This window comes from Heptranchias perlo, chromosome 1 (genome assembly GCF_035084215.1).
Source record: "Heptranchias perlo isolate sHepPer1 chromosome 1, sHepPer1.hap1, whole genome shotgun sequence".
Taxonomy (NCBI): domain Eukaryota; kingdom Metazoa; phylum Chordata; class Chondrichthyes; order Hexanchiformes; family Hexanchidae; genus Heptranchias; species Heptranchias perlo.
In genome coordinates this window covers 38,432,946-38,458,797 of record NC_090325.1, presented here as the reverse complement: position 1 = coordinate 38,458,797, position 25,852 = coordinate 38,432,946, and the positions used below count along the sequence as shown (strand labels likewise).

The 25,852-nt window shown below is 45.2% G+C and overlaps 1 protein-coding gene across 2 annotated transcripts in view; it reads left to right on the top strand.

Moving 5' to 3' along the window:
* The first annotated feature begins 4,276 nt into the window (after nt 1-4,276).
* Nucleotides 4,277-25,852, top strand: part of fech (ferrochelatase) — a 98,491-nt gene continuing 76,915 nt past the window's right edge. For both annotated transcript variants that reach the window (XM_067983851.1, XM_067983843.1), the window contains exons 1-4: nt 4,277-4,388; nt 10,891-11,008; nt 17,288-17,407; nt 18,197-18,345. In XM_067983851.1, coding sequence (XP_067839952.1) covers nt 4,352-4,388; nt 10,891-11,008; nt 17,288-17,407; nt 18,197-18,345 — 424 coding nt within the window. In that variant the 5' untranslated portion in view covers nt 4,277-4,351. The remainder of the gene's footprint in view (nt 4,389-10,890; nt 11,009-17,287; nt 17,408-18,196; nt 18,346-25,852) is intronic.

Genomic DNA, 25,852 nt, shown 5'->3' with positions numbered 1-25,852 from the left:
AAGTGTGGGATTTTAGGTTCAACGCAGTCAGTTTCCCACACTGGGGGAAACAGTACCCTTCAAACCAGGCGTGTTGCAGCCAGCAGCCTGTGGCAGGTGCCAAGGTGCGCTCCACGAGGGAGAGCCCTCACCCACGCAGGAGGCCACCGCGTCACATAGGGCAACCCCTGCCCTCCACCACCCCCCGCCAAGCCAGAGGACAGACCGACACGAAACCGCAGCCCCAGTCCGAGGACCCACCCACCTACCCTGCACAACCCCTCACACCAACACCTGCCAGATGGGTGGTGCGTTGACATCGTCGGAGGACGAACAGGATGACCAGCCTCAGCAGCCTCGCAGTCCACGCCGTCCGCCTCGGAGAGGTGGGGCCCCCCAACACGGTGCTGCGGCACACCCACCTGCACAGCAGGAGGGAGGGCAACCGCAGAGAGAGATGCGTCGCAGGAGGCACTACCCTCCGCACAGGGTGTACAGAGCGAGGCTCAGCTTCATGGACCTCTCCGAGGAGCAGTGCATACGGAGGCTCAGAGTCAATCGCCAGGTAGTCGCCGACATCTGCAGCCTCCTTAACGACGGGCTGCTCCCTGATGGACCAAGCAGCATCTTCTTACCTGTCGCCGTCAAAGTCACCACTGCCCTCAACTTCTTCGCATCCGGTTCCTTCCAGGGTGCCACCGGGGACATCACCGGGGTCTGTCAGTCCTCTGCACACAAGTGCATAAGGCAGGTCACCGATGGGTTGTTCCGCAGGGCCTCCCACTACATCAACTTCGCCATGGACGAGCGCAGCCAGATGGAGAGGGCAGTTGGATTCCATGCCATGGCCGGCTTCCCACGGGTGCAGGGTGTAATCGACTGCACCCACATCGCAATACGGGCACCTCCGCATGAGCCAGGGCTGTTCATCAACAGGAAGGGGTATCACTCCATGAACGCCCAGCTCATCTGTGACCACCGCCAGAGATTCCTACACGTGTGCGCCAGATACCCCGGCAGCTGCCACGATGCCTTCGTCCTCAGGGAGTCCGCCGTCCCGCCCATCCTGCAGGCACCCAACGCCGGCAACGGCTGGCTCCTCGGCGACAAGGGGTATCCCCTCCACACGTGGCTCATGACACCTCTGAGGAACCCCATCACCGAGCCGGAGCGTCGGTACAATGACAGCCACACTGCTACCAGGTCTACAATTGAGCAGACCATAGGGCTTCTCAAGATGCGCTTCAGGTGCCTTGATCGTTCTGGGGGAGCGCTCCAATACACACCATTCAGAGTGGGACGAATCAAAGTTGTCTGCTGTGCCCTGCACAACATGGCCCAACAGAGAGGGGTGCCGCTGGAGGAGGCCCCATCCACACCTGCCACCCACATTGAGGAAGACGAGGGCGAGGAGGAGGAGGAGGAGGAGGAGGCGGAGGAGGACGCGCCAGAGGATGTTGGACGACCCATGCGCCGAGCCGCGACTCACCGGGATGGTCGCCGGGCCAGGGACGCACTCATACGTCAACGGTTCTCCTAGAGTCAGACACTGCGAGGCGCTCGCATCTCCTCACCTGCACATGCGAGCGGCCATACCAGCCCCCTCCACTGAAGAGTGCTGCCAGTAATCCTGCACCCACAGCAGTGTGCCCAATGGGTGGCAGCAGGTGTTCGCCGTCATGATGGCCTCCACGGAACGCAACTATTGCACAAGCCGCGGAAGAATGGACGAGAGGTGGCAGGAGTGGTGAGAATAGACTATTTAATATCTGGAATGTGACATTATATAAGAAACAAAGTACAAAATAATAAACACCCTGGTGTATTCCCTTTGTGATTATAAGGCCTTTGCAATTCTTCTCCGGGAACCCCTACGTGGTGCTACCCCTGTGGCTCCAGCAGAGGTAGTGGCAGGTTGCTCGTCTTCTTGCCTTGACCGGGTAGATGCTTTTGGCGGACGGCCCCTGGGTTTCAGTGCCCGTGAGGGCACCTCCACAGACTGCTCCTCCTGCACCGGGGCAGGGGCAGACTCGGCCACCTGGAGAGGAGGCACCATTGTGGGTACTGGTTGAGAGGTGGGCGACGGGTGGGATGTGGGGACGCCTTGAGAGGCGTCCCCGCTTCCATGTCCCCGGTCACCATCATCCCTCTCTTGGCCTCGGCCCACATCACCCCTTCCACCCTGCTGGACGGCAGTTTGGATGGCATGTGTGAGGCCTTGCAAGGCCACCCCTAGTGTATCCCTCAGCCTGTTGGTGGCGTCGGAATGTTGCTCACCCTGAATCCGTACAGACGTTGTCAGGGCCTGCAAGGACTCGAAGTGGAGCTGTGCGTGACGCTCGAGGGAGGCCAGCCTGTCCTCCACCGCAGACAGTCCCGCACCTACCCGCGACACTGTGTCGCCGGTACCCTCCTGTGCCTGCGCCACCAATGCCCACATGCAGGAGGTGGACTCCTCCATCGCCTGCGCTATTGTGGACAATGCGCGCGGCACCTCTGCCAGTACCTCAGCAATTAGCTGGTGGCCCTCGACGACTCTCCTTTTCACTGGTGGCCCCCTGGGTTCAGCATCTGGGTCCGGCTGAGCAGAGCCTGGAGATGAGTGCTCCCTCCGTCGCGGACCCTCCGCGGCTGCCCCTGCCACCAGGGTCTGCTCATGCTCACTCGTGCGCGGTGACTCACCAAGTGCTACCCCAACTAGTTGGCGAGGGGGACCCACCGAGGTGCGTGTCTCTGCGCTGGTGGATGGTTGGCTCTGATGTGACGATGCACCCTCAGAGACCGCCATGTCCTCTGAGGAATCGCCCTCCACGCTCGCTTGACCCAAAGACGGACCTGCAAGAGAACAGAGGGCACTTTGAGGCATGTGGACCAACTTGACAGTGCGCCTGATGGCAGGTGATGAGACGGTAACTCGCGATCATGGGTGTTGAGTGTCAGCTTTCCCTTACCGGCCGTTTCGGCAGCGACACACTCGCCATCGGCCACCGACAGGCAATGTCGCGTGCGGGCGAGGTCAAGCGCCTCCACCTCTGCGTCGGTGAGCTCCACCACTTGCGGCCGCCCACCTCCGGTGCGTGCCCTTTCCCTATTGTTCTTGCTTCTCTTCTCCTGTGAAGGCAAAACACAGATGTGTGAGTGGGTGCGTCTTGCATCGTGAGACGCATCGAGCATCGGTGTGGTTGGGTTGAGCGTGGCGCGGAACGGATGGGGGGAAGCGTGGGCCACGTGGCCATCCCATTGCATGGGGATTGGGGTGTGTGGTAGTGTTCGGGTGGGGTCAGGGACGGTGGGTACTTGCGTGCACGGCGAGGATGGTGAATGAGTGGCTGTGAGGATTGCTGATGGAGCGCAGTGGTGGCTGTGCAGGAGGGGGTTGTGATCTGCTTGGCGTGATGGTGGGGACGGGATGTGGGAGGGTGCGTTGGTGTACTCACCTTGCCAGACCTAGTCAGGTCATTGAAGCGCTTGCGGCACTGCTCCCAAGTCCTTGGGGTGTTGCCCCTGCTGCTCACCTCCGCCGCCACCTCTGCCCATGCCTTCCTGGTTGCGGCGGCAGGGAACTTGCGCCCATCTTCTGGGAAGAGTGTTTCCCTCCTCCTCCTCACGCCCTCCAGCATCAGCTGCAGTGCCAGATCTGAAAAACGGGGCGCAGCCTTTCCCCTTTGTTGAGCCATTCTCCCAGACCTCTTGCTTGCAGCAGGAGGGGCTTTGGGAGACTGCCCCTTTAACTGGAGCTCCTACATCGCGTCGACGGTACTGCGCATGCGCAGCCGGCCGGCACGCAGCTGGGGAGCGCAGAACCCGGAAGCAGGGCTTAATGGGTCCAATTATCCCGCGATCGCGTGGGGGACGCACACAATTAGCCGTCCGCGTTTTCGACGCTCCCGGAGGACCACCCGCTGGGAACCCGCAGGCCTGCTAAATTCGAGCCCCTTATGTCACCAACGTATAAATCTCAACAATTGCTTTAAGAAAAATCAGTCTACACTAAATATTATAGAACAGGTTATTGTCTTGCAATATTGGCAAAAGGCACAAGAAAAGATACATAGTGTATAATGAAAAACTTGACTCTAGTGCACTTGTTATACAGCACGCTCTTCATTGCAAACAAAAGAGCTGCTGCAAACCCCAATATTTAGCATTTATTATCCACATTTAACAAGGTTTTTTTTTTACTGCCTTTATAGTATTGCAGGAAAGGGGGAAAAAAATTGCAGGAGGAGGTACCACCTTCCCCCTGTGGCTGTCCTTGCGTGATGTTGCAGAGTGAGTAAGAGGAGGGTGGGACTTTTTGCACAATATCAACGGCCAAGTGGAACAGAAGGAGGGAGCGCGGAGCGTGGGACGGGTTTGAGAGTTGCGCAACATGGCGATGTTGGGAATGGCGGCTCGTTTGCGTGTGGGTGAGTTTAACGTTAAATTAAAACAATTTTTTTTTTAAAAACTCGGTTTCTGGACGGTGGCGGCTTTCAGATTGGCCGGTTGGAAGGGCCTTTTCCTCGGCCGGCTCCGGGGTCTAAGTCCCGGCGGCTGTTGTTGTGTAATATTTCTCGAGGTCTGTTACCGACAGAAAGGTTTTTACCGGTAGGTTTTACCGGTAGGAAAGCGCCGCTTTCCCCGCCCGCCGGCCGGCCGTCAAATGGAGAATTGTTCTGGCGGAGGATTGTTTCTGTGTTGGGTGATATGCTGGAATCTCTAGAATTGGCGATCATGTTGCAGAACCGCGTTCAAACGACGTTCTTTAACCTTAATTCGACGTTATTTAGTTTTACCTGTAAACCCGAGTTTTGGATTATCTCGGGCAGTAACTTAAGTGTATGAAGGAATAGAGAGCCACATATCTAAATTTGCTGCTGATAAGTTAGGTAGCAACAGTAAAGTGTAGATTTGGGAACTGAAAGTTGTAAAGGGAGATTAAGGGCTGTCTCTATTGATAGCTGTGGTGCAAATATGCAAACTCAGGTCATCTGACAGTTGACAAGGATATGTGACAAGTGTCAAGACAATACTCACCCAACACTGGAATGTATGATTTTGATCCAGTCATTGACAGGCAGGCTACAGAGTTCAGACAAGGCACAGTGCTATCGCTGCTGATTTCAGAGAACAGACAGCTCTAACACCAAGGTCACATAACGTACAGCGCTAACACTACAGATTTCAGAGAACGCACAGCTCTGACACCACCGAGTTCAGAGAGCGCACAGCTCTGATGGGATGCATCCTAGGTTACTGAGGGTTGGAAATTGCGGTGGCTCTGGCCACAATCTTCCTGTGCTCCTTGGATATGGGGATGGTGCTAGAGGATTGCAAATGTTACACCCCTGTTCAAAAAAGGGGAGAGGGATAAACCCAGCAATTGCAGGCCTGACAGCCTAACGTCGGTGGTGGGGAAGCTTTTGGAGATAGTAATCCGGGACAAATAAATTGGTACTTGGAAAAGTATGGGCTAATAAATGAAAGTCAGCATGGAATTGTTGAAGGAAAATCATGTTTGACTGACTTGATTGAGTTCTTTGATGAAGTAACGAAGAGGATTGATAAGGGTAGTGCGGTTGATGATGTGTATATGGACTTTCAAAAGGCATTTGATGAAGTAGCACATAATAGACTAGTTAGCAAAATTAAAGCCCATGGGATTAAGAGAACAGTGGCAGCGTGGATACAAAATTGGCTGAGGGACAGAAAGCAGTGCGTAGTGGTGAACGGTTGCTTTTCAGACTTGAGGTATGTTTTACAATAACCAAGTACTAGCTTAATTACCAATTGGTGACTGTCCTCCTTGGGCATGTAATCCAGGGTGCTGTTGAGTGATCAGTCAATCTAGCTCACTGTTGGAACCTATAGGATTAAACTTGTCACTGAGGGCTGGGATTCTTCTCATTGAGCTCCAGAATAATCCTGCCAGCTAGTGCTTTAATTGGTACTATGTTCCTACAGTAGGCTAGTAGCCCTAGCTGGACAAGCAGTGGGAAACTTAATAGTGCCCTATGTTGGTGAACTGTGCAGATTTAAACTCGAGCAGTACCCCTGCGCACACTGTAGTGGTGTTCCCCAGGGATCAGTATTAGAACCACTGCTCTTTTTGATACATATTAATGACCTGGACTTGGGTATAGAGGGTATAATTTCAAAGTTTGCAGATGACACGAAACTCAGAAATGTAGTAAACAATGAGGCAGATAGTAACAGACTTCAAGAGGACGTAGACAGACTGGTGAAATATACAGACACATGGCAGATGAAATTTAAAAGAAGTGTGAAGTGATGTATTTTGGTAGGAAGAATGAGGAGAGGCAATATAAACCAAACGGTACAATTTTAAAGGGGGTGCAGGAACAGAGAGACCTGGGGGCGCACATACACACATCTTTGAAGGTGGCAGGATACGTTGAGAAGGCTGTTTAAAAAAGCATATGGGATCCTGGGTTTTATTAGTAGGGGCATAGAGTACAAAAGAAGGAAGTTATGCTAAAACTTTATAAAACACTGCTTCGGCCTCAGCTGGTGTATTATGTTTATTTCTGGGCACCACACTTTAGGAAGGATGTCAAGGCCTTAGAGAGGGTGCAGAAGAGATTTACTAGAATGATGCCAGGGATGAGGGACTTCAGTTATGTGGAGAGACTGGAGAAGCTGGAGTTGTTCTCCTTAAAACAGAGATGGTTAAGGGGAGATTTGATAGAGGTATTCAAAATCATGAACGGTTTTGACATAGCAAACAAGGAGAAACTGTTTCTAGTGGCAGAAGGGTTGGTAACCAGGGGACACAGATTTAAGGTGATCAGCAAAAGAGCCAGAGGCAACATGAGGAAACATTTTTTTACACAGTGAGTTGTACTGGCCTGAAATGCACTGCCTGAAAGGATGGTGGGAGCAGATTTAGTAGTAACTTTCAAAAGGGAATTGGATAAATACTTGAAGGAAAAAAAATCTATAGGGTTATGGAGAAGGAGCCGGGAATGGGACTAATTGGATATCTCTGACAAAGATCAGGCACGATGGGGCGAATGGCCTCCTCCTGTGCTCTACCTACTATGAAAGAAAGACACTGCCGATTTATATATTTTCTTCCTGGATAGTTTTTTTTTGTTTCCTCCTTGGCATACTGGATCTGTCCCTGTCACTTAAGGCAGCTACTGGTGACTCCACAATAATTTGCCTGTTTAGGCATGAACCTGATTAACAAGATTGTACTGTACAAGATTGGAAACTGCCAAAGAAAATTAACTCTGCTTCAAAGTTAAGTCTGCAGTTTTATTTTGCTTAGAGCAATGTATTAACCTTCATTTATTTTACTGTAGCTTTGTAACTAGTAACTTCTTCAAATATTGCCAAGTGTCCCACATATTGTAGTACTGTACTTACGCTATACACATACTGTACATAGCAAGCCACAATAGTATATATGAACATATTCAAGCTTGTTTATTTTCGACAGGATTCAGATTTAGGTCCTGAAGGCGAATAGTGAGTGTCTAAACCATTATACCACTCAGTCCCCAAAAATCTATTTTACAAACATTACCTTTGCTCTTCTGACGATTTCTGTATGGTTAGTTGAAACTGTCACACCACCAAGTAGGGAGAGCTTGTACTTTTGTCAATAGTAGGAACGTAGGAACAGGAGTAGGCCGTTCAACCTCTCGAGCCTGTTCTGCCATTTAGTGAGATCATGGCTGATCTTTATCCTAACTCCCATCCACCTGCCTTGACTCCATATCCCTTAACACCCTTGGCTAGCAAAAAATCTATCCATCTCAGATTTAAAATAATTAATTGAGCTCGTATTTGCTGCTTTGTGTGGGAGAGAGTTCCATACTTCTACCATCCTTTATGTGAAGAAGTGTTTCCTAACTTCTCTCCTGAATGGCCTGGCTCTGATTTGAAGGTTACTCAGTATTCTATGTTACCCCACAGCCTTTTGTTTTGTTTCTTACTCCATTATAGGACTGTTGAAGGCTGCATCTTCAAATATGAGAAAATGGATTTAGTAGTAATGTAAGTCAATGCTGCAGAAATCCCAAGTAGTTTCCTGCTGATGGTAAAACAAATTTTAGTAATGTATTGTGCCTGGCAGTTCCTGCTATTTATTCTCATTTGCACAATTTATATCCCTCTTAGTGGCTGGAGGACATGTCACAGATCAGCAGTTGCTTACCTGCCAATCAGCAGTGTAGGAAGCAATTGCAAAGCACTGTAACAACCTCTGGCTCCACTGAGAATGATGATTTCAGGTGAGATAAAATTACTTGTGTATGATATATCTTTTTAAAAAAAATACTTTTCAGTAAATAACTAAATATGGCACAGAAAGAACTAAATATGGGACAGAAAGAAGAAGACTTGGGAGCCTCATTTGCACACCAATGGGCCCGTTTTATGTTTAAGAGCAGCCTGAAACCTGACTTAATCATCCCAAAACAGGCTACTCCAGTAGTTCAATAGAGAAATGCCTTTATGATATGGTCCTGAGTTAAACAGGCTAGAAAGGTCCAAGATTTAATCTTTGATCTGTCGAGTTAGCTGATCAGCTCAGGAGCCCTACAGTTATCCTCAATGTTTTTGGGCTAAGGAAGGAAAAAAATTGCACAGAATTCCTGTTCCTGATTGCTGTGTAGTAGCTCCGAATGGAGAGAGTACTGGAGTCCAATGAGGACAGGGTTGGGCTTGTCTGTAGCTACACCCCCACCCTCCGCAGTAGGTTACTGAGACATTCTGTCTGGGCCCCTGCATGTAGAATGATCACTTGTGGATACAGTAGTTGAATGGTTATGGTACTGGATCCCACCATGGCAAGTGTTAAATTGGACTTAATAATTATCTCCCGGGGGGGGTAAAGTGAGTGAGCATGTCGTAAAAACCCAATTGGTTCACTAATGCCCTATAGGGAAGAGAACCTGCCGCCCCTGCAAGTCTTCCACACACAATTCTAGTCCCACATTATATGGCTAACTCTTCATGCTCTCTGAAGTGACCCCCACCACCCTCTCAGATAGACTAGGAATGGGAAATAAATGTAGTCTTACCTGCATTGCCTACATTCTGAGAACAAATAATTTTTAAAACTTGAGAGATGCAGGGATAAACATGCTTTGCTTGCCAAAATTGGAAGGCAGTTTGCCCCTGGCTGGCTCTCTTGTCTGGTGAGTGAGATTTTCCAGGATAATTTGTAACCTACTACAATCTCTGATATGTAATATTGTTTTATTATAAATCCATTAATATCTGAATCCTGGCACGTGTTTACTGTGAAACCTACCAGTATTTGAAACCCTTGATCTGGTTAGTGAAACTGAAGTGTATGCTGCCTGATCAGCTCCTGTGTTATGTACAAGAGTATTCACACATTGCCATTTTTGCATAAGTGCAAAGAAATCCAGGATGTGCAATAGAAAAGCCTTCTATATCTCAAGTCAGATTTTACTTTTAAGCACACTGGAGCTAAAAGATGGGAGATCACTTTTGGTAGGTAGTCTTGCAATGCTTGGGCCTTGCATTGGGTGTAGTATGCCTGCAGCTTGTTGCTAAACTGGTGTATTGAATATCATGGAATCATAGAAAGTTACGGCACAGAAGGAGGCCATTCGACCCATCTTGTCCGAGCCGGCCGAGAAAGAGCTATCCAGCTTAATCCCACTTTCCAGTACTTGATCCGTAACCCTGTAGGTTACGGCACTTCAAGTGCACATCCAAGTACTTTTAAATGAGTTGAGGGTTTCTGTCTCTACCACCCTTTCAGGTAGTGAGTTCCAGACCCCCACCAACTTCTGGGTGAAAAGATTTCTCCTCAGCTCCCCTCTAATACTTCTACCAATTACTTTAAATCTATGCCCCCTGGTTACTGACCCCTCTGCTAAGGGAAGTAGATGCTCCCTATCCACTCTATTTAGTCCTGTCATAATTTTATATACCTCAATTAAATCTCCCCTCAGCCTCCTTTGTTCCAAAGAAAACAACCCCAGCCCATCCAATCTTATCTCATAGCTAAAATTCTCCAGCCTTGGCAACATCTTTATAAATGTCCTCTGTACCCTCTGTAGTGCAATCACATCTTTCCTGTAATGTGGTGACCAGAACTGTACACAGTACTCAAGCTGTGGCCTAACTAATGTCATATGCAGTTGTAGCATAACCTCCCTGCTCTTATATTCTGTGCCTCGGCTAATAAAGGAAAATCTCCCTGATGCCTTTTTAACCACCTTATCTACCTGCCCTGCTACCTTCAGGGATCTGTGGATGTGCACTCCAAGGTCCCTTTGTTCCTATACACCTCTCAGTATCCTCCCATTTATTGTGTAATATCCTGGAAACTTTTTTAAACTTAGTTTGGAATCATAATGCTAGGAGAGAAATGTTGCTCCTACCTGCTCTCTCCTAACATTGAAAAGTGGCTGCCAGAGCTTACTAATGTAGTAAGTAAGCCTTAAAAATATGAGATTAGTTATTGCTCCAGGTGGAGCACGGTGTTGACGGCAGCAAACTATGCACCATTGTTCAAATAGCAATACCTAAAAAAAAATATTAAATCTGAAGTATCAAGCAGGTGAATTGCATTTGAAGAGTAGAGAGTGTATCTGCTTTGGACACAGGCTATTTTTGCCCAAGACCTGATTAAACTTAAAATTTGCCTTGTGTTCAACAGACTCATTTTTGCTTAAAATACTTGTGCTCAGTTTTTAAGTAGTTGGGTCTGGTAGTATTTATTTAAAGTCACTAGAATGAGATCATGTAATATTTCCTCAATCTCCATGAATGAATGTGGAATGAAGTTGTAAAAATAATTTACTTGTTTAATCTGCCATGCTTGCATTACTGATGGAGTTATTAGCGTATTTTGAATTATTTATGAGCTGCTTAAACATGCTGGAATGATGTGGAAAACTTCTTTTGTTTCCTATGCAGTTACAAAGAACATTTCAAATAGATTGTGTCCTCGTGTCCCATGGCAATGCCATTCAACTGCTGCAGCAGCAGCTGGGCAGATAGCTGATGTGAAAGAAAAGCCTCAGCTTAATGAAAGGTAAACTAAAATTTTAACTTGGTGTAAAGCTGTTCTTAAAAACTTGCAAAATCAGTAGGCGTTATTGAACTGTGGGGGAGAGGAAAGGGAAATTTGCACATCCATTTTTTTTTCTTAATAAACACCCCAAATGTCCATTATTTTGAGTATTTATTAAAATTGTCAGTAGCCTGGAGAAGGAAATAAGCCTGATGGAGATACTCTTTTAAAAGCTCCTCAAAAGCATCAAGGTGCTGGAATGTCACAAGCTGCCTTTTGTAGGCCCTTCTGCCATGCTAAAGGCAGATATGTGTCATACAGCTAGTGAGGAAACTTTGACTTGGGACATCACCTGCAGGCTGGGCCTGGAAACATGAGCTTTTAAATTCAGAGTTTGATGCTTATTATGATTGAGTTGCAGAGAGGTAAACAGATCATAGAATCATAGAAGTTACAACATGGAAACAGGCCCTTCGGCCCAACATGTCCATGTCGCCCAGTTTATACCACTAAGCTAGTCCCAATTGCCTGCACTTGGCCCATATCCCTCTATACCCATCTTACCCATGTAACTGTCCAAATGCTTTTTAAAAGACAAAATTGTACCCGCCTCTACTACTGCCTCTGGCAGCTCGTTCCAGACACTCACCACCCTTTGAGTGAAAAAATTGCCCCTCTGGACCCTTTTGTATCTCTCCCCTCTCACCTTAAATCTATGCCCCCTCGTTATAGACTCCCCTACCTTTGGGAAAAGATTTTGACTATCGACCTTATCTATGCCCCTCATTATTTTATAGACTTCTATAAGATCACCCCTTAATCTCCTACTCTCCAGGGAAAAAAGTCCCAGTCTGTCTAACCTCTCCCTGTAAGTCAAACCATCAAGTCCCGGTAGCATCCTAGTAAATCTTTTCTGCACTCTTTCTAGTTTAATAATATCCTTTCTATAATAGGGTGACCAGAACTGTACACAGTACTCCAAGTGTGGCCTCACCAATGCCCTGTACAACTTCAACAAGACATCCCAACTCCTGCATTCAATGTTCTGACCAATGAAACCAAGCATGCCGAATGCCTTCTTCACCACCCTATCCACCTGTGACTCCATTTTCAAGGAGCTATGAATCTGTACTCCTAGATCTCTTTGTTCTATAACTCTCCCCAACGCCCTACCATTAACGGAGTAGGTCCTGGCCCGATTCGATCTACCAAAATGCATCACCTCACATTTATCTAAATTAATCTCCATCTGCCATTCATCGGCCCACTGGCCCAATTGATCAAGATCCCGTTGCAATCCCAGATAACCTTCTTCACTGTCCACAATGCCACCAATCTTGGTGTCATCTGCAAACTTACTAACCATGCCTCCTAAATTCTCATCCAAATCATTAATATAAATAACAAATAACAGCGGACCCAGCACCGATCCCTGAGGCACACCGCTGGACACAGGCATCCAGTTTGAAAAACAACCCTCTACAACCACCCTCTGTCTTCTGTCGTCAAGCCAATTTTGTATCCAATTGGCTAACTCACCTTGGATCCCATGAGATTTAACCTTATGTAACAACCTACCATGCGGTACCTTGTCAAATGCTTTGCTGAAGTCCATGTAGACCACGTCTACTGCACAGCCCTCATCTATCTTCTTGGTTACCCCTTCAAAAAACTCAATCAAATTTGTGAGACATGATTTTCCTCTCTCAAAACCATGCTGACTGTTCCTAATTAGTCCCTGCCTCTCCAAATGCCTGTAGATCCTGTCCCTCAGAATACCCTCTAACAACTTACCCACTACAGATGTCAGGCTCACTGGTCTGTAGTTCCCAGGCTTTTCCCTGCCGCCCTTCTTAAATAAAGGCACAACATTTGCTACCCTCCAATCTTCAGGCACCTCACCTGTAGCGGTGGATGATTCAAATATCTCTGCTAGGGGACCCGCAATTTCCTCCCTAACCTCCCATAACGTCCTGGGATACATTTCATCAGGTCCCGGAGATTTATCTACCTTGATGCGCGTTAAGACTTCCAGCACCTCCCTCTCTGTAATATGTACACTCCTCAAGACATCACTGTTTATTTCCCCAAGTTCCCTAACATCCATGCCTTTCTCAACCGTAAATACCGATGTGAAATATTCATTCAGGATCTCACCCATTTCTTGTGGTTCCGCACATAGATGACCTTGTTGATCCTTAAGAGGCCCTACTCTCTCCCTAGTTACCCTTTTGCCCTTTATGTATTTGTAGAAGCTCTTTGGATTCACCTTTGCCTGATCTGCCAAAGCAATCTCATATCCCCTTTTTGCCCTCCTGATTTCTCTCTTAACTCTACTCCGGCAATCTCTATACTCTTCAAGGGATCCACTTGATCCCAGCTGCCTATGCATGTCATATGCCTCCTTCTTCTTTTTGACTAGTGCCTCAATCTCCCGAGTCATCCAAGGTTCCCTACTTCTACCAGCCTTGCCCTTCACTTTATAAGGAATGTGCTTACCCTGAACCCTGGTTAACACACTTTTGAAAGCCTCCCACTTACCAGACGTCCCTTTGCCTGCCAACAGACTCTCCCAATCAACTTCTGAAAGTTCCTGTCTAATACCATCAAAATTGGCCTTTCCCCAATTTAGAATTTTAACTTTTGGGCCAGACCTATCCTTCTCCATAGCTATCTTAAAACTAATGGAATTATGATCACTTGTCCCAAAGTGATCCCTCACCAACACTTCTGTCACCTGCCCTTCCTTATTTCCCAAGAGGAGGTCAAGTTTTGCCCCCTCTCTAGTCGGGCCATCAACAAGAAGTGCAGATGTTGCTGAAGTTCTGCACTTGTTGGTGGGGTATGGCTTGTGTTTGTCCTGTGGCCAAAAGGAGGGTTGCAACACAATACCATGTTTTATGATAACCAACTACTAGCTTAATTACTAACTAGTGACTGTCCTCCTTGGGCATGTAATCCAGGGCACTGATGATTGACCAGTCAATCTAGCTCACTGTTGGAATCTAGAGGATTAAACTTGTCACTGAGGGCTGGGATTCTTTTCATTGAGCTCCAGAATAATCCTGCCAGCTAGTGCCTTAATTGGTACTATGTTCCTACAGAAGATCAGCCATGATTTTGTTGAATGGCAGAGCAGGCTCAAGGGGCCAGATAGCCTACTCCTGTTCCTATTTCTTATGTTCTTAGGCTAGTCCTGGCTGGACAAGCAATGGGAAACTTAATAGTGCCCTACGTTGGTGAACTGTGCAGATTTAAACCCGAGCTGTACCCCTGCGCATACTCTGGAGTCTCCTAAGTCTTGGCTTTTCCTACATGTGTTTTAAAGCTCTTTGGAGTTGAGTAAGTAGTAAGTAGGGTGTGTCCCTATACAGGGAAAGGGTGTACACTCTTATCAGGCGTGCAGAAACTGTAGCTTTGTGGATATCTCCAGTTGCTTGGTTGGAGATTCTTAAAATAATCTTGCATTTAAACATGGTGATAGCTTTTTATGCATACCAAACACCCAACTGATTAAAAACAAAAACCATGATACCTCAGTGGATTGTCAAAATCTAACGGCTTACTTACACCAATTTATCAATTAATAGTCTGCTGCTTCCCAAAAATACGCAATACTTGTCATATGATATTTCATGCCTTGGAGTTCAGTGTTGCAAAGAGCTTTTACTAGCTTTTCACCGATGTATTGTCATCTTTTGAGTGTTGCAAGTCCACTGTTTAATGGAAGAAAAACAACATAAAAATAAAAACCATTCAGCATATATTGTACAGCTTTTGTTGCTAATGAAAGTCATGTAACTTTGTGCAGCTATATTTTATCTTGTACCCCATATTATTGCAAAAAGTGGCATTTATAGTTGCCAGTGAACCGGTGAGCAAAGTTTCAAACCTGGAAAGAAACACTGAAACCTTGATAGTTCTCCATATCTTTGACACACCAGAGTTTCAGTACAGCCCGAAACATCCTTGTGATTGTTATTTAGACTGTTGGGCATGTTCTACAGAATAAAACTCAAGGGGTTTTGTGGACTGTCTCACAAAGACAGGCCATTTGACCCATTAAATCTCCTTTGATGTTTTTCTCACCTAGCCAAATCCCACTCTCCTTCCTGCTCACTCCCTATATCCTTTAATATTCCCCTTTTCTCAAGCAACTATCTAATTCTCTTTTAAAAGAATTAATAGACTCTGCTTCAACAGCAGTTTGTGGCAGAGAATTACCACCATCTGCTTAAAGATTATTTTTTCTTACCTTCCCATTTGTATATGTTTGTGTGTTGAAATGCTTGAATACTCTATCTGTGAGCTACCTGTATCTAAGGAACAGGTGCTGCTGATGGATCCGGGCATAAAAATAATACAAGTACTGCATGTTGTTCAGGAGTTTGATGTTCAAATACTTGATTGATATGGCTACTTTGCACGTTATTTGGACTATTTGTACTAGGAAAATGCATTGTCATGGTCAACTAGGAACATCACTTGTGTGAAGAAAACTACACATTATTACAAGTTATTATTTTCTACACAGCGGCACAAAAGTTGAGAACAATTAACAAAGGATAATGTTTCTGAATAAATGGTTGAAATATATTTTGCATCTGTGCAGCAGACCAAAGATATAGGCACGGAATGGCGATATAAGTAGTATTAACTTGGTGAAATGCATTTTCATTAATAAGTCAAGGCTCCTGTTTTTGTGGAACTTGGGTTTTTATGTCAGTGCAGTATCCAGTTGCGATCTCTTTTTTTACTTGCATGTTAGATTACAAGAGACTTGCCCAATGATTCTAAATGTAAGTGCTATCTTTATGAAATTTTGAAGATATGGGGGGTAATCTTCACCTTCACCGACTGGCTGGTAATCTGGCTAAGTGGATCGCTTGCGCGTTGTAGAACCCGCTCGATTGTCATCCCTTTGATTTCAAAATCAAAATTCTGTTTGATATTGCTCCTGTGAATTGCCTTGGGATGTTTTACTACGTTAAAGGCGCTATATAAATGCAAGTTGTTGCTGAAGGCTTTCTAAATGCTCAGTGCATAAATGTGCTGCTTGGTGTACTGCTGAGGTGTACAGACCAGTAAGGTCCCAGATTTGATCCCTGCTGGTTGCTGATTTGAGCTGGTGCAACGGTAGGGTTGCCACAGTTGGCTTCAGTGTCTGGATGAGGGATGGGGAAAAACAGCCAGGGCTTCCACTCTTGACCGCTATCCAGTGGCTCCTTCTAGAAAGTAAACTCATGGATGGCCGAAGGGGACAGGATTGAACTTGGCTTTGGTTCCCCCCCCACCCCCACACAGTCTTATGGCTTATCGATTGATTGTCACTTTGTAGGATTCCCTATGGAGAATGGCTACTTGGATGAGGTACTAATGCAGGGCTATGGTTTCTCTGGTGCCTGAGGAACCATACCCATGTATTGATAACTTCAGGATAGAAGGGGGAATAAATTGGAGAAAACAATTGGAGTTAAATTGAATATGCTAAAATGATAGCCTATTAATAAAATGCCAGAAGACTCTCTCCTTGCTCTAATTTTAGAAAACAAATTTCCTTAGTTTTAGACTTGCTCTGTAACTTAAATGTTGTAACTACTTGTTTCACAGGTAATAGACAACAGCATATTTAGCTTTTAAGTATAAGAGTATGTTATAATGGTGCACTGGGAAGACACATTAATATGGTGGCCTGGCAAAATGTCCAGGTCTGACCCCGGTGATAGTTCACAGTTCAAAAGCGAGTGTGAATAGTTCTCAGGTAAACAGTTAACGAAATACGTGTGCCTTGGGCCAGAGCACTTCTAGCAAGTCATTGATTCTTACAGTTATATCAATAGCAATGTTATGATGGAATCTGGAACTTTGCTCCACCTGGCCTGAGGAGATAGGTATTCGGGGAGCTGCTTTTACAGTTGAAAGGGAGGCAAATTTATAAGTTGTGTTAATAGTCCTTATCTCCATTGCATTGCACTGACAATACCTTACACAGCACACTTGTACATTAATAAGAAAATAAATTCTGGGCGGTAATTTGTAATGAGGCCTGTAAAGCAGTATTTTATATGGTGATTATCAGTACATTGGGGTTCCGTCTGATCTCTTTTTGAATTGGAGAAAAAAGCACCTACTCTGAAAAGAAAAGCAGAATTAAAAAAAACTAAAGGATTTCACTGCTGAGCTGTTCTGTCTTATATAAAGTTACAGTTTCTCCCAATCTGCAGTTTTGTGCTGTTGAACAAATTGCACAACAGGTGGTACTTAGCTAAACACTTCTTCTGTGTCCTCCCATTTGATCAGGAAACCCAAGACTGGCATCCTCATGTTAAACATGGGAGGACCTGAAACTTTAGATGATGTTCATGATTTCCTACTTAGGCTTTTCATGGATAAAGACCTTATTCCCCTTCCAGCTCAAAGGTAATTCCTGTAGTTGTAGCTTTTTAAGTTATCGCTTGTAACAGCAGAAAATGCTTTAAATGCAAAGTGTATTTCATATAAAAGTACATATCTGATTCTTGTTACATTATTGCAAAAATGTTAGTTATCTTTTTAATGACATTAATTCCTTCAATTGTGTATTCATACATTTATTTTTAATTTTAATCATAATTCAGATATTTTCACAAAGTATCTAACAGTTTGCTATTCATATCTGTATTTCAAACCCTTTTTTCCCTTTTTATCTATATGTGCCATTCAACCTTTGTTACTTATCTTAATAATATACTATATGTTTAAACTTTTTATATTGGAGTCAAAAATTCACAATGTCCTTTAACTGTTAAGTGAGTAATGCGGCTCCCTATTTCATTGGACAAAGATATTTGTTTAAAAATACTTTAGCAATTACAAGTTTGAATTTCTAAAAGAAGTTTTAATGAACAGTAGTATAAGTTTAGCAGAGGATCCAGGTTTCTGTCATTTTTTACTATCCTTTTAGATTGTTGCTCTGTGTATGAGATTTATTTGTTGAATGGTTGACTCGCTTTATAGTAATGGGATACATCTCAGGAAGGGAAAATAAAAAATTCAGTTAAATATTGCCTTTGTAGAAAGGTAACTCCTATCATCATGTAACACCATTGATGGTGAGCAAGCAGTAGAGACTTATGGCCCATGCTTCCTTTTGGACTAAAGGAGTGAGATCCTCCAAGAGGCAGCAGTGAGAGGGAAAACAGCTATCTAACTTTTTGGATTCTTTTTCAGCAAACTCGCTCCTTTTATTGCAAGGCGGCGTACTCCAAAGATCCAGGAACAATACCACAGGATTGGTGGAGGGTCTCCAATTAAAATGTGGACAGCCAAGCAAGGAGATGGCATGGTGAAACTGCTCGATGAATTATCTCCAGAGACAGGTATTGCTTTAGCTCATAATAGTCCAACAGCAAAAGATAATTAGTTCAGTAACACCAGTATATGAGACTGTAGGTCATCCATTTTAATATATCCAGTGACGAAGATTGTGCTTACCCATTTCCTGCCATACAGTTCTTTACTTTTTAATAACTATACACTAAGGAAATGGACCTCTTAAATAAGCAAAAATCATCATGGACCTGTGAGGTTTTTTTTGTTTCACTGTGCCTACTGAGCTCTGTAAAATGTTTGTCAACTTGGTAGCCCCCACCACACCCTGGTCCCAGTTTATTTCAATACATGATGAATTCCATCTGGGTTTGGTGCTTTAATGACCTCCGCTTCTTAATAAATGTCGTTACTGATCCTGCTACTTTATTTAACTCCTTGACAATAACACCAATATTTTCTACAATGAAAACTATTATGGCAAATTTCCACCATACTGTTGCCCCTCTCATTTTTAAGGGGTGCAACTTGTTCTTCAATACTGTTCCTGCTACAAATATAATGATGTAATGTTTTACATACCCAAAACGGTGTAGAGAAGAACCATGAAGCTGATCCCCAGTACTACAGAATTGCATCATGAGGAAAGATTGGAAACATTTGGGCTATTCATCCATGAAAGGAGAGGGCTTTTTGGAAGTATGCAAGATCCCTCTATACCCATCTTACCCATGTAACTGTCCAAAAAGCATTTGGACAGTTACATGGGTAAGATGGGTATAGAGGGATATGGGCGAAGTGCAGGCAATTGGGACTAGCTTAGTGGTATAAACTGGGCGACATGGACATGTTGGGCCGAAGGGCCTGTTTCCATGTTGTAACTTCTATGATTCTATATTAAATGACATTGAAAAGGCATTTTTAGAGCACTACTTAAAGGTAAACCTTGGACAAGGGAGCATAGATCCATATAGGTGCAATGCTATTTTAGGATTGATGTCAGGAAGTTTTTCCACTCAGTGATCAATATTGGGAATGGGCTTCCGGATAGTGAAGCCAAAAACTGTAGACTTATTTAAGAGACTGTTGGACGATGTTAGGGGACTATGGGTTTTTCTAGATGACTGACCTAAATTGGGCCCACATGCCTTCCTTTATGGGTTTTTAATCTTTTGATGCTTCTTGCAATTGACTTTTCTGTCTTTTGGCCCAATCATCATAATAGCATTGTTGATTTTGTATAGTTTTCCACTCTTTCTGATTTCCTTAAATAATTCAAAATATGTGGGTTTCCTTTACTCTTATTCTGCTCTTCCCATTTAATGGTCTAGATTTTGAGGAGTTAAACTTATTTTCAATAAAGAAGTGCTACTTCTGCCAAACAAAGAATCCACCCAATTATATAGAAACTGATCAGAATTTGTGGTCTAAAGTCCCTCTCCCACCATACTAACTGTTACTAATAGTTTTTATTGTGCTCCTTACAACTTTCAGTAGATGTTTGCAGCACATATTCACTTAACAGCAGAGCATTACAAATTTTTCCTCATTTGTTCCACGTCTGGATGATTTGCTGTCATCCAAACGGTATGGGAAGAGACCCTCATGAGCTTGTTCCATTTTACATCCTTGCTATAGCCATGCAAGCCATGTAGTTGTGTCGAGTACATCATGCACATAAGGCTCCATTCTGGGTTTTCCCATCAGCCCTTTTGACTAAAGCAGCAGCAGAAAAGAATGAGTACATAAAAAGATGCTCAGTTTGGGTTCTGCCAGGACCACTCGGCTCCAGACCTCATTACAGCCTTGGTCCAAACGTGGACAAAAGAGCTGAATTCCAGAGATGAGGTGGGAAACAGGGGGAAAACTCTCCAGTGGCTGGAGTCATACCTAGCACAAAGGAAGATGGTAATGGTTGTTGGAGGCCAATCATCTCAGCCCCAGGACATTGCTGCAGGAGTTCCACAGGGCAGTGTCGTAGGCCCAACCATCTTCAGCTGCTTCATCAATGACCTTTCCTCCATCATAAGGTCAGAAATGGGGATGTTCGCTGATGATTGCACAGTGTTCAGTTCCATTTGCAACCCCTCAGATAATGAAGCAGTCCGAGCCCACTTGCAGCAAGACCTGGACAACATCCAGGCTTGGGCTGATAAGTGGCAAGTAACATTTGCGCCAGACAAGTGCCAGGCAATGACCATCTCGAACAAGAGAGAATCTAAGCACCTCCCCATGACATTCAACAGCATTACCATCGCCGAATCCCCACCATCAACATCCTGGGGGTCACCATTTACCAGAAACTTAGCTGGACCAGCCACATAAATACTGTGGCTACAGGAGCAGGTCAGAGGCTGGGTATTCTGCGGCAAGTGACTCACCTCCTGATTCCCCAAAGCCTTTCCAGCATCCACAAGGCAAAAGTCAGGAGTGTGATGGAATACTCTCCACTTGCCTGGATGAGTGCAGCTCCAACAACACTTAAGAAGCTCAACACCATCCAGGACAAAGCAGCCCGCTTGATTGGCACCCCATCCACCACCCTAAACATTCACTCCCTCCATCACCAGCGTACCGTGGCTGCAGTGTGTACTATCCACAGAATGCACTGCAGCAACTCGCCAAGGCTTCTTCGACAGCACCTCCCAAACCCGCGACCTCTACCACCTAGAAGGACAAGTGCAGCAGGCACATGGGAACAACACCACCTGCACGTTCCCTTCCAAGTCACACACCATCCCGACTTGGAAATATATTGCCGTTCCTTCATCGTCGCTGGGTCAAAATCCTAGAACTCCTTACCTAACAGCACTGTGGGAGAACCTTCACCACACGGACTGCAGTGGTTCAAAAAGGTGGCTCACCACCACCTTCTCAAGGGCAATTAGGGATGGGCAATAAATGCTGGCGTTGCCAGCGACGCCCATATCCCATTAACGAATTTTTAAAAAAAATATAAAGCAAGGTAAATGCGTGCAAAGTTAGAGTTCCAAGGAAGGAAGAAAGAAAAGTGGGTCAGAAGGAGCTTTTGTATACGAAGGTAGAATGACATTCAAAGAGTGAAGTAGATAATTTTTTAAAAACTCTTACTGATGTGTAGCTTTTTTAGTTTTAAATGTATCTGCAGTACAATCTTTCTAGACTTTGTTGACTGGAGGTCACCGGTTACGGTTACTGGCTTAGTACAAAGAAGAGAAGAGTCCATTCTCTCTTAACTCTCAATTCACTTTATTCACGCCGTTAGATCATATACATATAGCTTATACGTCTGGTTAGATATAGGCATGCAGTTTACACCAGGTTATACAGTTTTATGCCCAAACTAAGATCTAAACGCACACCCACTAGGTTTCTCTGACATTCCCTGAGTGGTCACAGAATATAAAGGATAATACTCGAAAAGGAGAGCTGACGCTGGCCAGGCGTTCCGTTCTCGCTCTCTCTTTCGACGTCGTATCTACGTCCCTGACGTAGGGTCTTCCACTTCCGCGATGGTTGGTCTCCGGAGTCTTCGCTCTGGCTCCACGCCCCAGATCCTTCATTCTTATTCCGAATCTTATCTCTTCAAGCTGTGCTGTCTCTCTGTTTCGTTGGTTTAGGCTTTCTCGGTTACCCTGTGTCTTCTCCTCATTGGCTCTGTCCAAAGGACTAAGGTAGCATTACCTCATTACTCCTTTTCTAAATAAGGACTTGTGTCTTATCAGATTTCCTTTGTCTTTCACAAAACTTAGCTAATTCAAACCGGTTCCAGCCAGCTAAGGCCAGCGACTGAACTCCGGTTACTTCAGTTCAAATGTTGTTCCTGCCTGTGTGTTTCAGCAGCTGACGTCTCTGGTTACTTTCTGCAGCCCCTAGCCAACAACGTGTATGCTTGTAGCTACAAATTATTTTTGGAAATCACTTGTTCATATCTTTGACTCGTGTACATTTTGGAAAATTGAAAAGAAATTGTAAAAATACATCGGAAAATAGACTGCTGTATATTAAAGTAGAAATACATCAAGGGGTCAGATAATGTCCTTGACTGCAAACACAAAGCTCAAATAGTTTATTGGCCTACTCTCGACTCTGAGATGTGTTTCTACCTTGGTACACCTCCCAGGGGGAGTTATGCCACTTAATATATAAATCTTTTAATATTTACCATTGTTTATTGGTCATTAAATTAAGTTTGAATATTTACGTCAGGGCTGCTGCATTTATAAAGAATGAGAGATTCTCATTAATTTGCTGTATTAATGGTATGTTTTTGAAAGCAACAGCAAACTAGGCATGCTAACGCCTTGAAGGCAAACTGAATTGATTAAGTGGCCAAGGTCCAGCCAGAGGTTATGTCGTACTGCCTTAGGCATGGGGTATTGGCATAAAAGGAGAGAATTATTGGTGTTTAGTTTTGAAAGTAGCTGCTGTGGTGGGGATTTTATTTTTGTGTGGGTTGCAGAAATGTTGTTTTAGACGTCAAGATATGAATTTATTATGGAAACTCTATGGACCTATCTCCAATGCATTCTACATTTTGGCTTTTGTCATTTTATAAGTTATCTAACAGGCCAAAACTAAAATTTAAATGGTTTGGCTTAAAATTCTGGGAATTAATTAGGGAGAGGCACCCCACCCACCCCACCCACCACCTTTCTTGCTTAAGACAAACTGTGGTTAGGGGATAACCTGGAGCAGGGCAGCAACTGAACCACTGTGTACTCCTGAACTGATTAGATAAGAGTAACAGAAATTCTGTGGGTAAGTTAGTCTGCACTATTCCTCCAAACATATATGCAATTATGTTTGAGGGTTTACCATTGGAACATAATCTCTTGATACAGGTTTTTTTCATATATAAACAACTTTGGACACTTTGGCAAAGGATTTGCAAAACTGGAGCTTTGAACAGTTGGAAAATTTCGGTGAATGTCTACTGGAGAATATTTTGAAGAGTCTTGCATTTACGTAACACCTTTTTAATGTACAAGATGTCCCAAGGGCAATTTGCAGGGGGAAGAAACTAGGTCAAAAAGGTGGGTTTTGAGAAGGTTTTTGAAGAGGACTGGGAAGTAGAGAGGCGGAGGGATTTAGAGAGGGAGATCCAGAGAGTAGAGCTGAGGCTCAGCCGCTGATGATGGGGCAAAGGGAGGGGGTGCACAGTTGGCCAGAGTCAGAGAACCAAAGGTTGCAGGGAGATGTATGGCTTTGGGAGCTTGCATAGTTAGGGAGATGTAAGGCTGTGGAGGGATTTGAAGACGAGGACAAGAATTTTATATTCAACGTCTTGGGGACAGGAAACCATAGTAGGAGGTTGATAGCTGAATGGGAATTTGTGTGGGACAGGATGTGGTGTGCAGTGTTTTGGACATTTTGGGGTTTATGGAGGATGGATGATGGAATCTGTGTGAGTAATTGAGTCTTGTAAAAGCATTATCAATTCTTCCATTGAGCACGAGATATCCTTAACAGCTTTAAAATCTGTATCTTTGAGAACCTTGATGGCTACGGTAGCGTAGTGGTTCAGGTACTGGACAAATAACCTGGAGTTATGAGTTCAAATCCCGCCAGGGCAGCTGGGGAATTTAAATTCAGTTAATTAAATAAAATCTGGAATAAAAAGCTAGTGTCAGTAAAGGTTGTAAACAATTTTACAACACCAAGTTATAGTCCAGCAATTTTATTTTAAATTCACAAGCTTTCGGAGGCTACCTCCTCCTTCAGGTGAACGATGTGGAAATGAAATCCTCCACGTCAGTAAAGGTGACCATGAAACTACCGGATGGCCGTTAAAAATCCATCTGGTTACCTGGTCTGGCCGATGTGTGACTCCAGACCCATAGCAATGTCGTTGATTCTTAACTGTCTTCTGAAATGGCCTAGCAAGCAACTCAGTTGTACAATCCCACTAGGAAAAAGTCATAAGAATAAAACCGGACGGACCACCAGGCACCTGACCCAACAAAGTCCTCCTCACTAACATCTGGGGACTTGTGCCAAAATTGGGAGAGCTGTCCCACAGACTAGTCAAGCAACAGCCTGACATAGCCATACTCACAGAATCATACCTTTCAGCCAACGTCCCAGACTCCTCCTTCACCATCCCTGGGTATGTCCTGTCGCACCGGCAGGTCAGACCCACCAGAGGTGGTGGCACAGTGGTATACAGTCAGGAGGAAGTGGCCCTGGAAGTCCCGAACATTGACTCAGGACCCCATAAAATCACATGGCATCAGGTCAAACGTGGGCAAGTAAACCTGCTGATTACCACCTACTGCCCTCCCTCAGCTGATGAATCTGTCTTCCTCCATGTCGAGCACCTACTTGGAGGAGGCACTGAGAGTAGCAAGGGCATAGAATGTACTCTGGGTGGGGGACTTCAATGTCCATCACGAAGAGTGGCTCAGTAGCACCACTACTGACCAAGTTGGTCGAGTCCTGAAGGACATAGCTGCCAGACTGGGCCTGCAGCAGGTGGTGAGAGAACCAACACGAGGGAAAAGCCTACTTGACCTCATCCTTACCAGTCTATCTGTCACAGATGCATCTGTCCATGACGGTATTGGTAGGAGTGATCACCGCACGGTCCTTGTGGAAACGAAGTCCCGTCTTCACACTGAGGATACCGTCGATCGTGTTGTGTGGCACTACCACCGTGCTAAATGGGATAGATTCAGAACAGATCTAGCAGCTCAAAACTGGGCATTCATGAGGCGCTGTGGGCCATCAGCAGCAGCAGAATTGTAACCTCGTGACCTGGCATATTCCTCACTCTACCAATACCATCAAGCCAGGGAATCAATCCTGGTTCAATGAGGAGTGTAGAAGAGCATGCCTGGAGCAGCACCAGATGCACCTAAAAATGAGGTGCCAACCTGGTGAAGCTACAACATAGGACTACATGCATGCGAAGTAGCGGAAGCAGCATGCTATAGTCATCGCTAAGCGATCCCACGACCAACGGATCAGATCAAAGCTCTGCAGTCCTGCCCATTCAGTCGTGAATGGTAGTTGTGTAATTGTCCACCAACGGGAGGAGGAGGAGGCTCCGTGAATGTCCCCATCCTCAATGATGGCGGAGCCCAGCACGAGTGCAAAAGACGAGGCTGAAACGTTTGCAATCAGCTTCAGCCAGAAGAACTGAGTTGACGATCCATCTCTGCCTCCTCCTGGGATCCCCACTATCACAGAAGCCAGTCTTCAGCCAATTTGATTCGCTCCACGTGATATCAAGAAACGGCTGAGTGCACTGGATACAGCAAAGGCAATGGGCGCCGACAACATCCCGGCTGTAGTACCGACGACACAAGTCTAGAACTAGCCGCGCCTCTAGCCATGCTGTTCCAGTGCAGCTACAACACTGGCATCTACCCAACAAAGTGGAAAATTGCCCAGATATGTACTGTCCACAAAAAGCAGGACAAATCCAATACGGCCTATTACCACCCCATCAGCCTACTCTCAATCATCAGCAAAGTGATGGAAGGTGTGGTTGACAGCGCTATCAAGTGGCACTTACTCACCGATAACCTGCTCACCGATGCTCAATTTGAGTTCCGCCAGGACCACTTGGCTCCA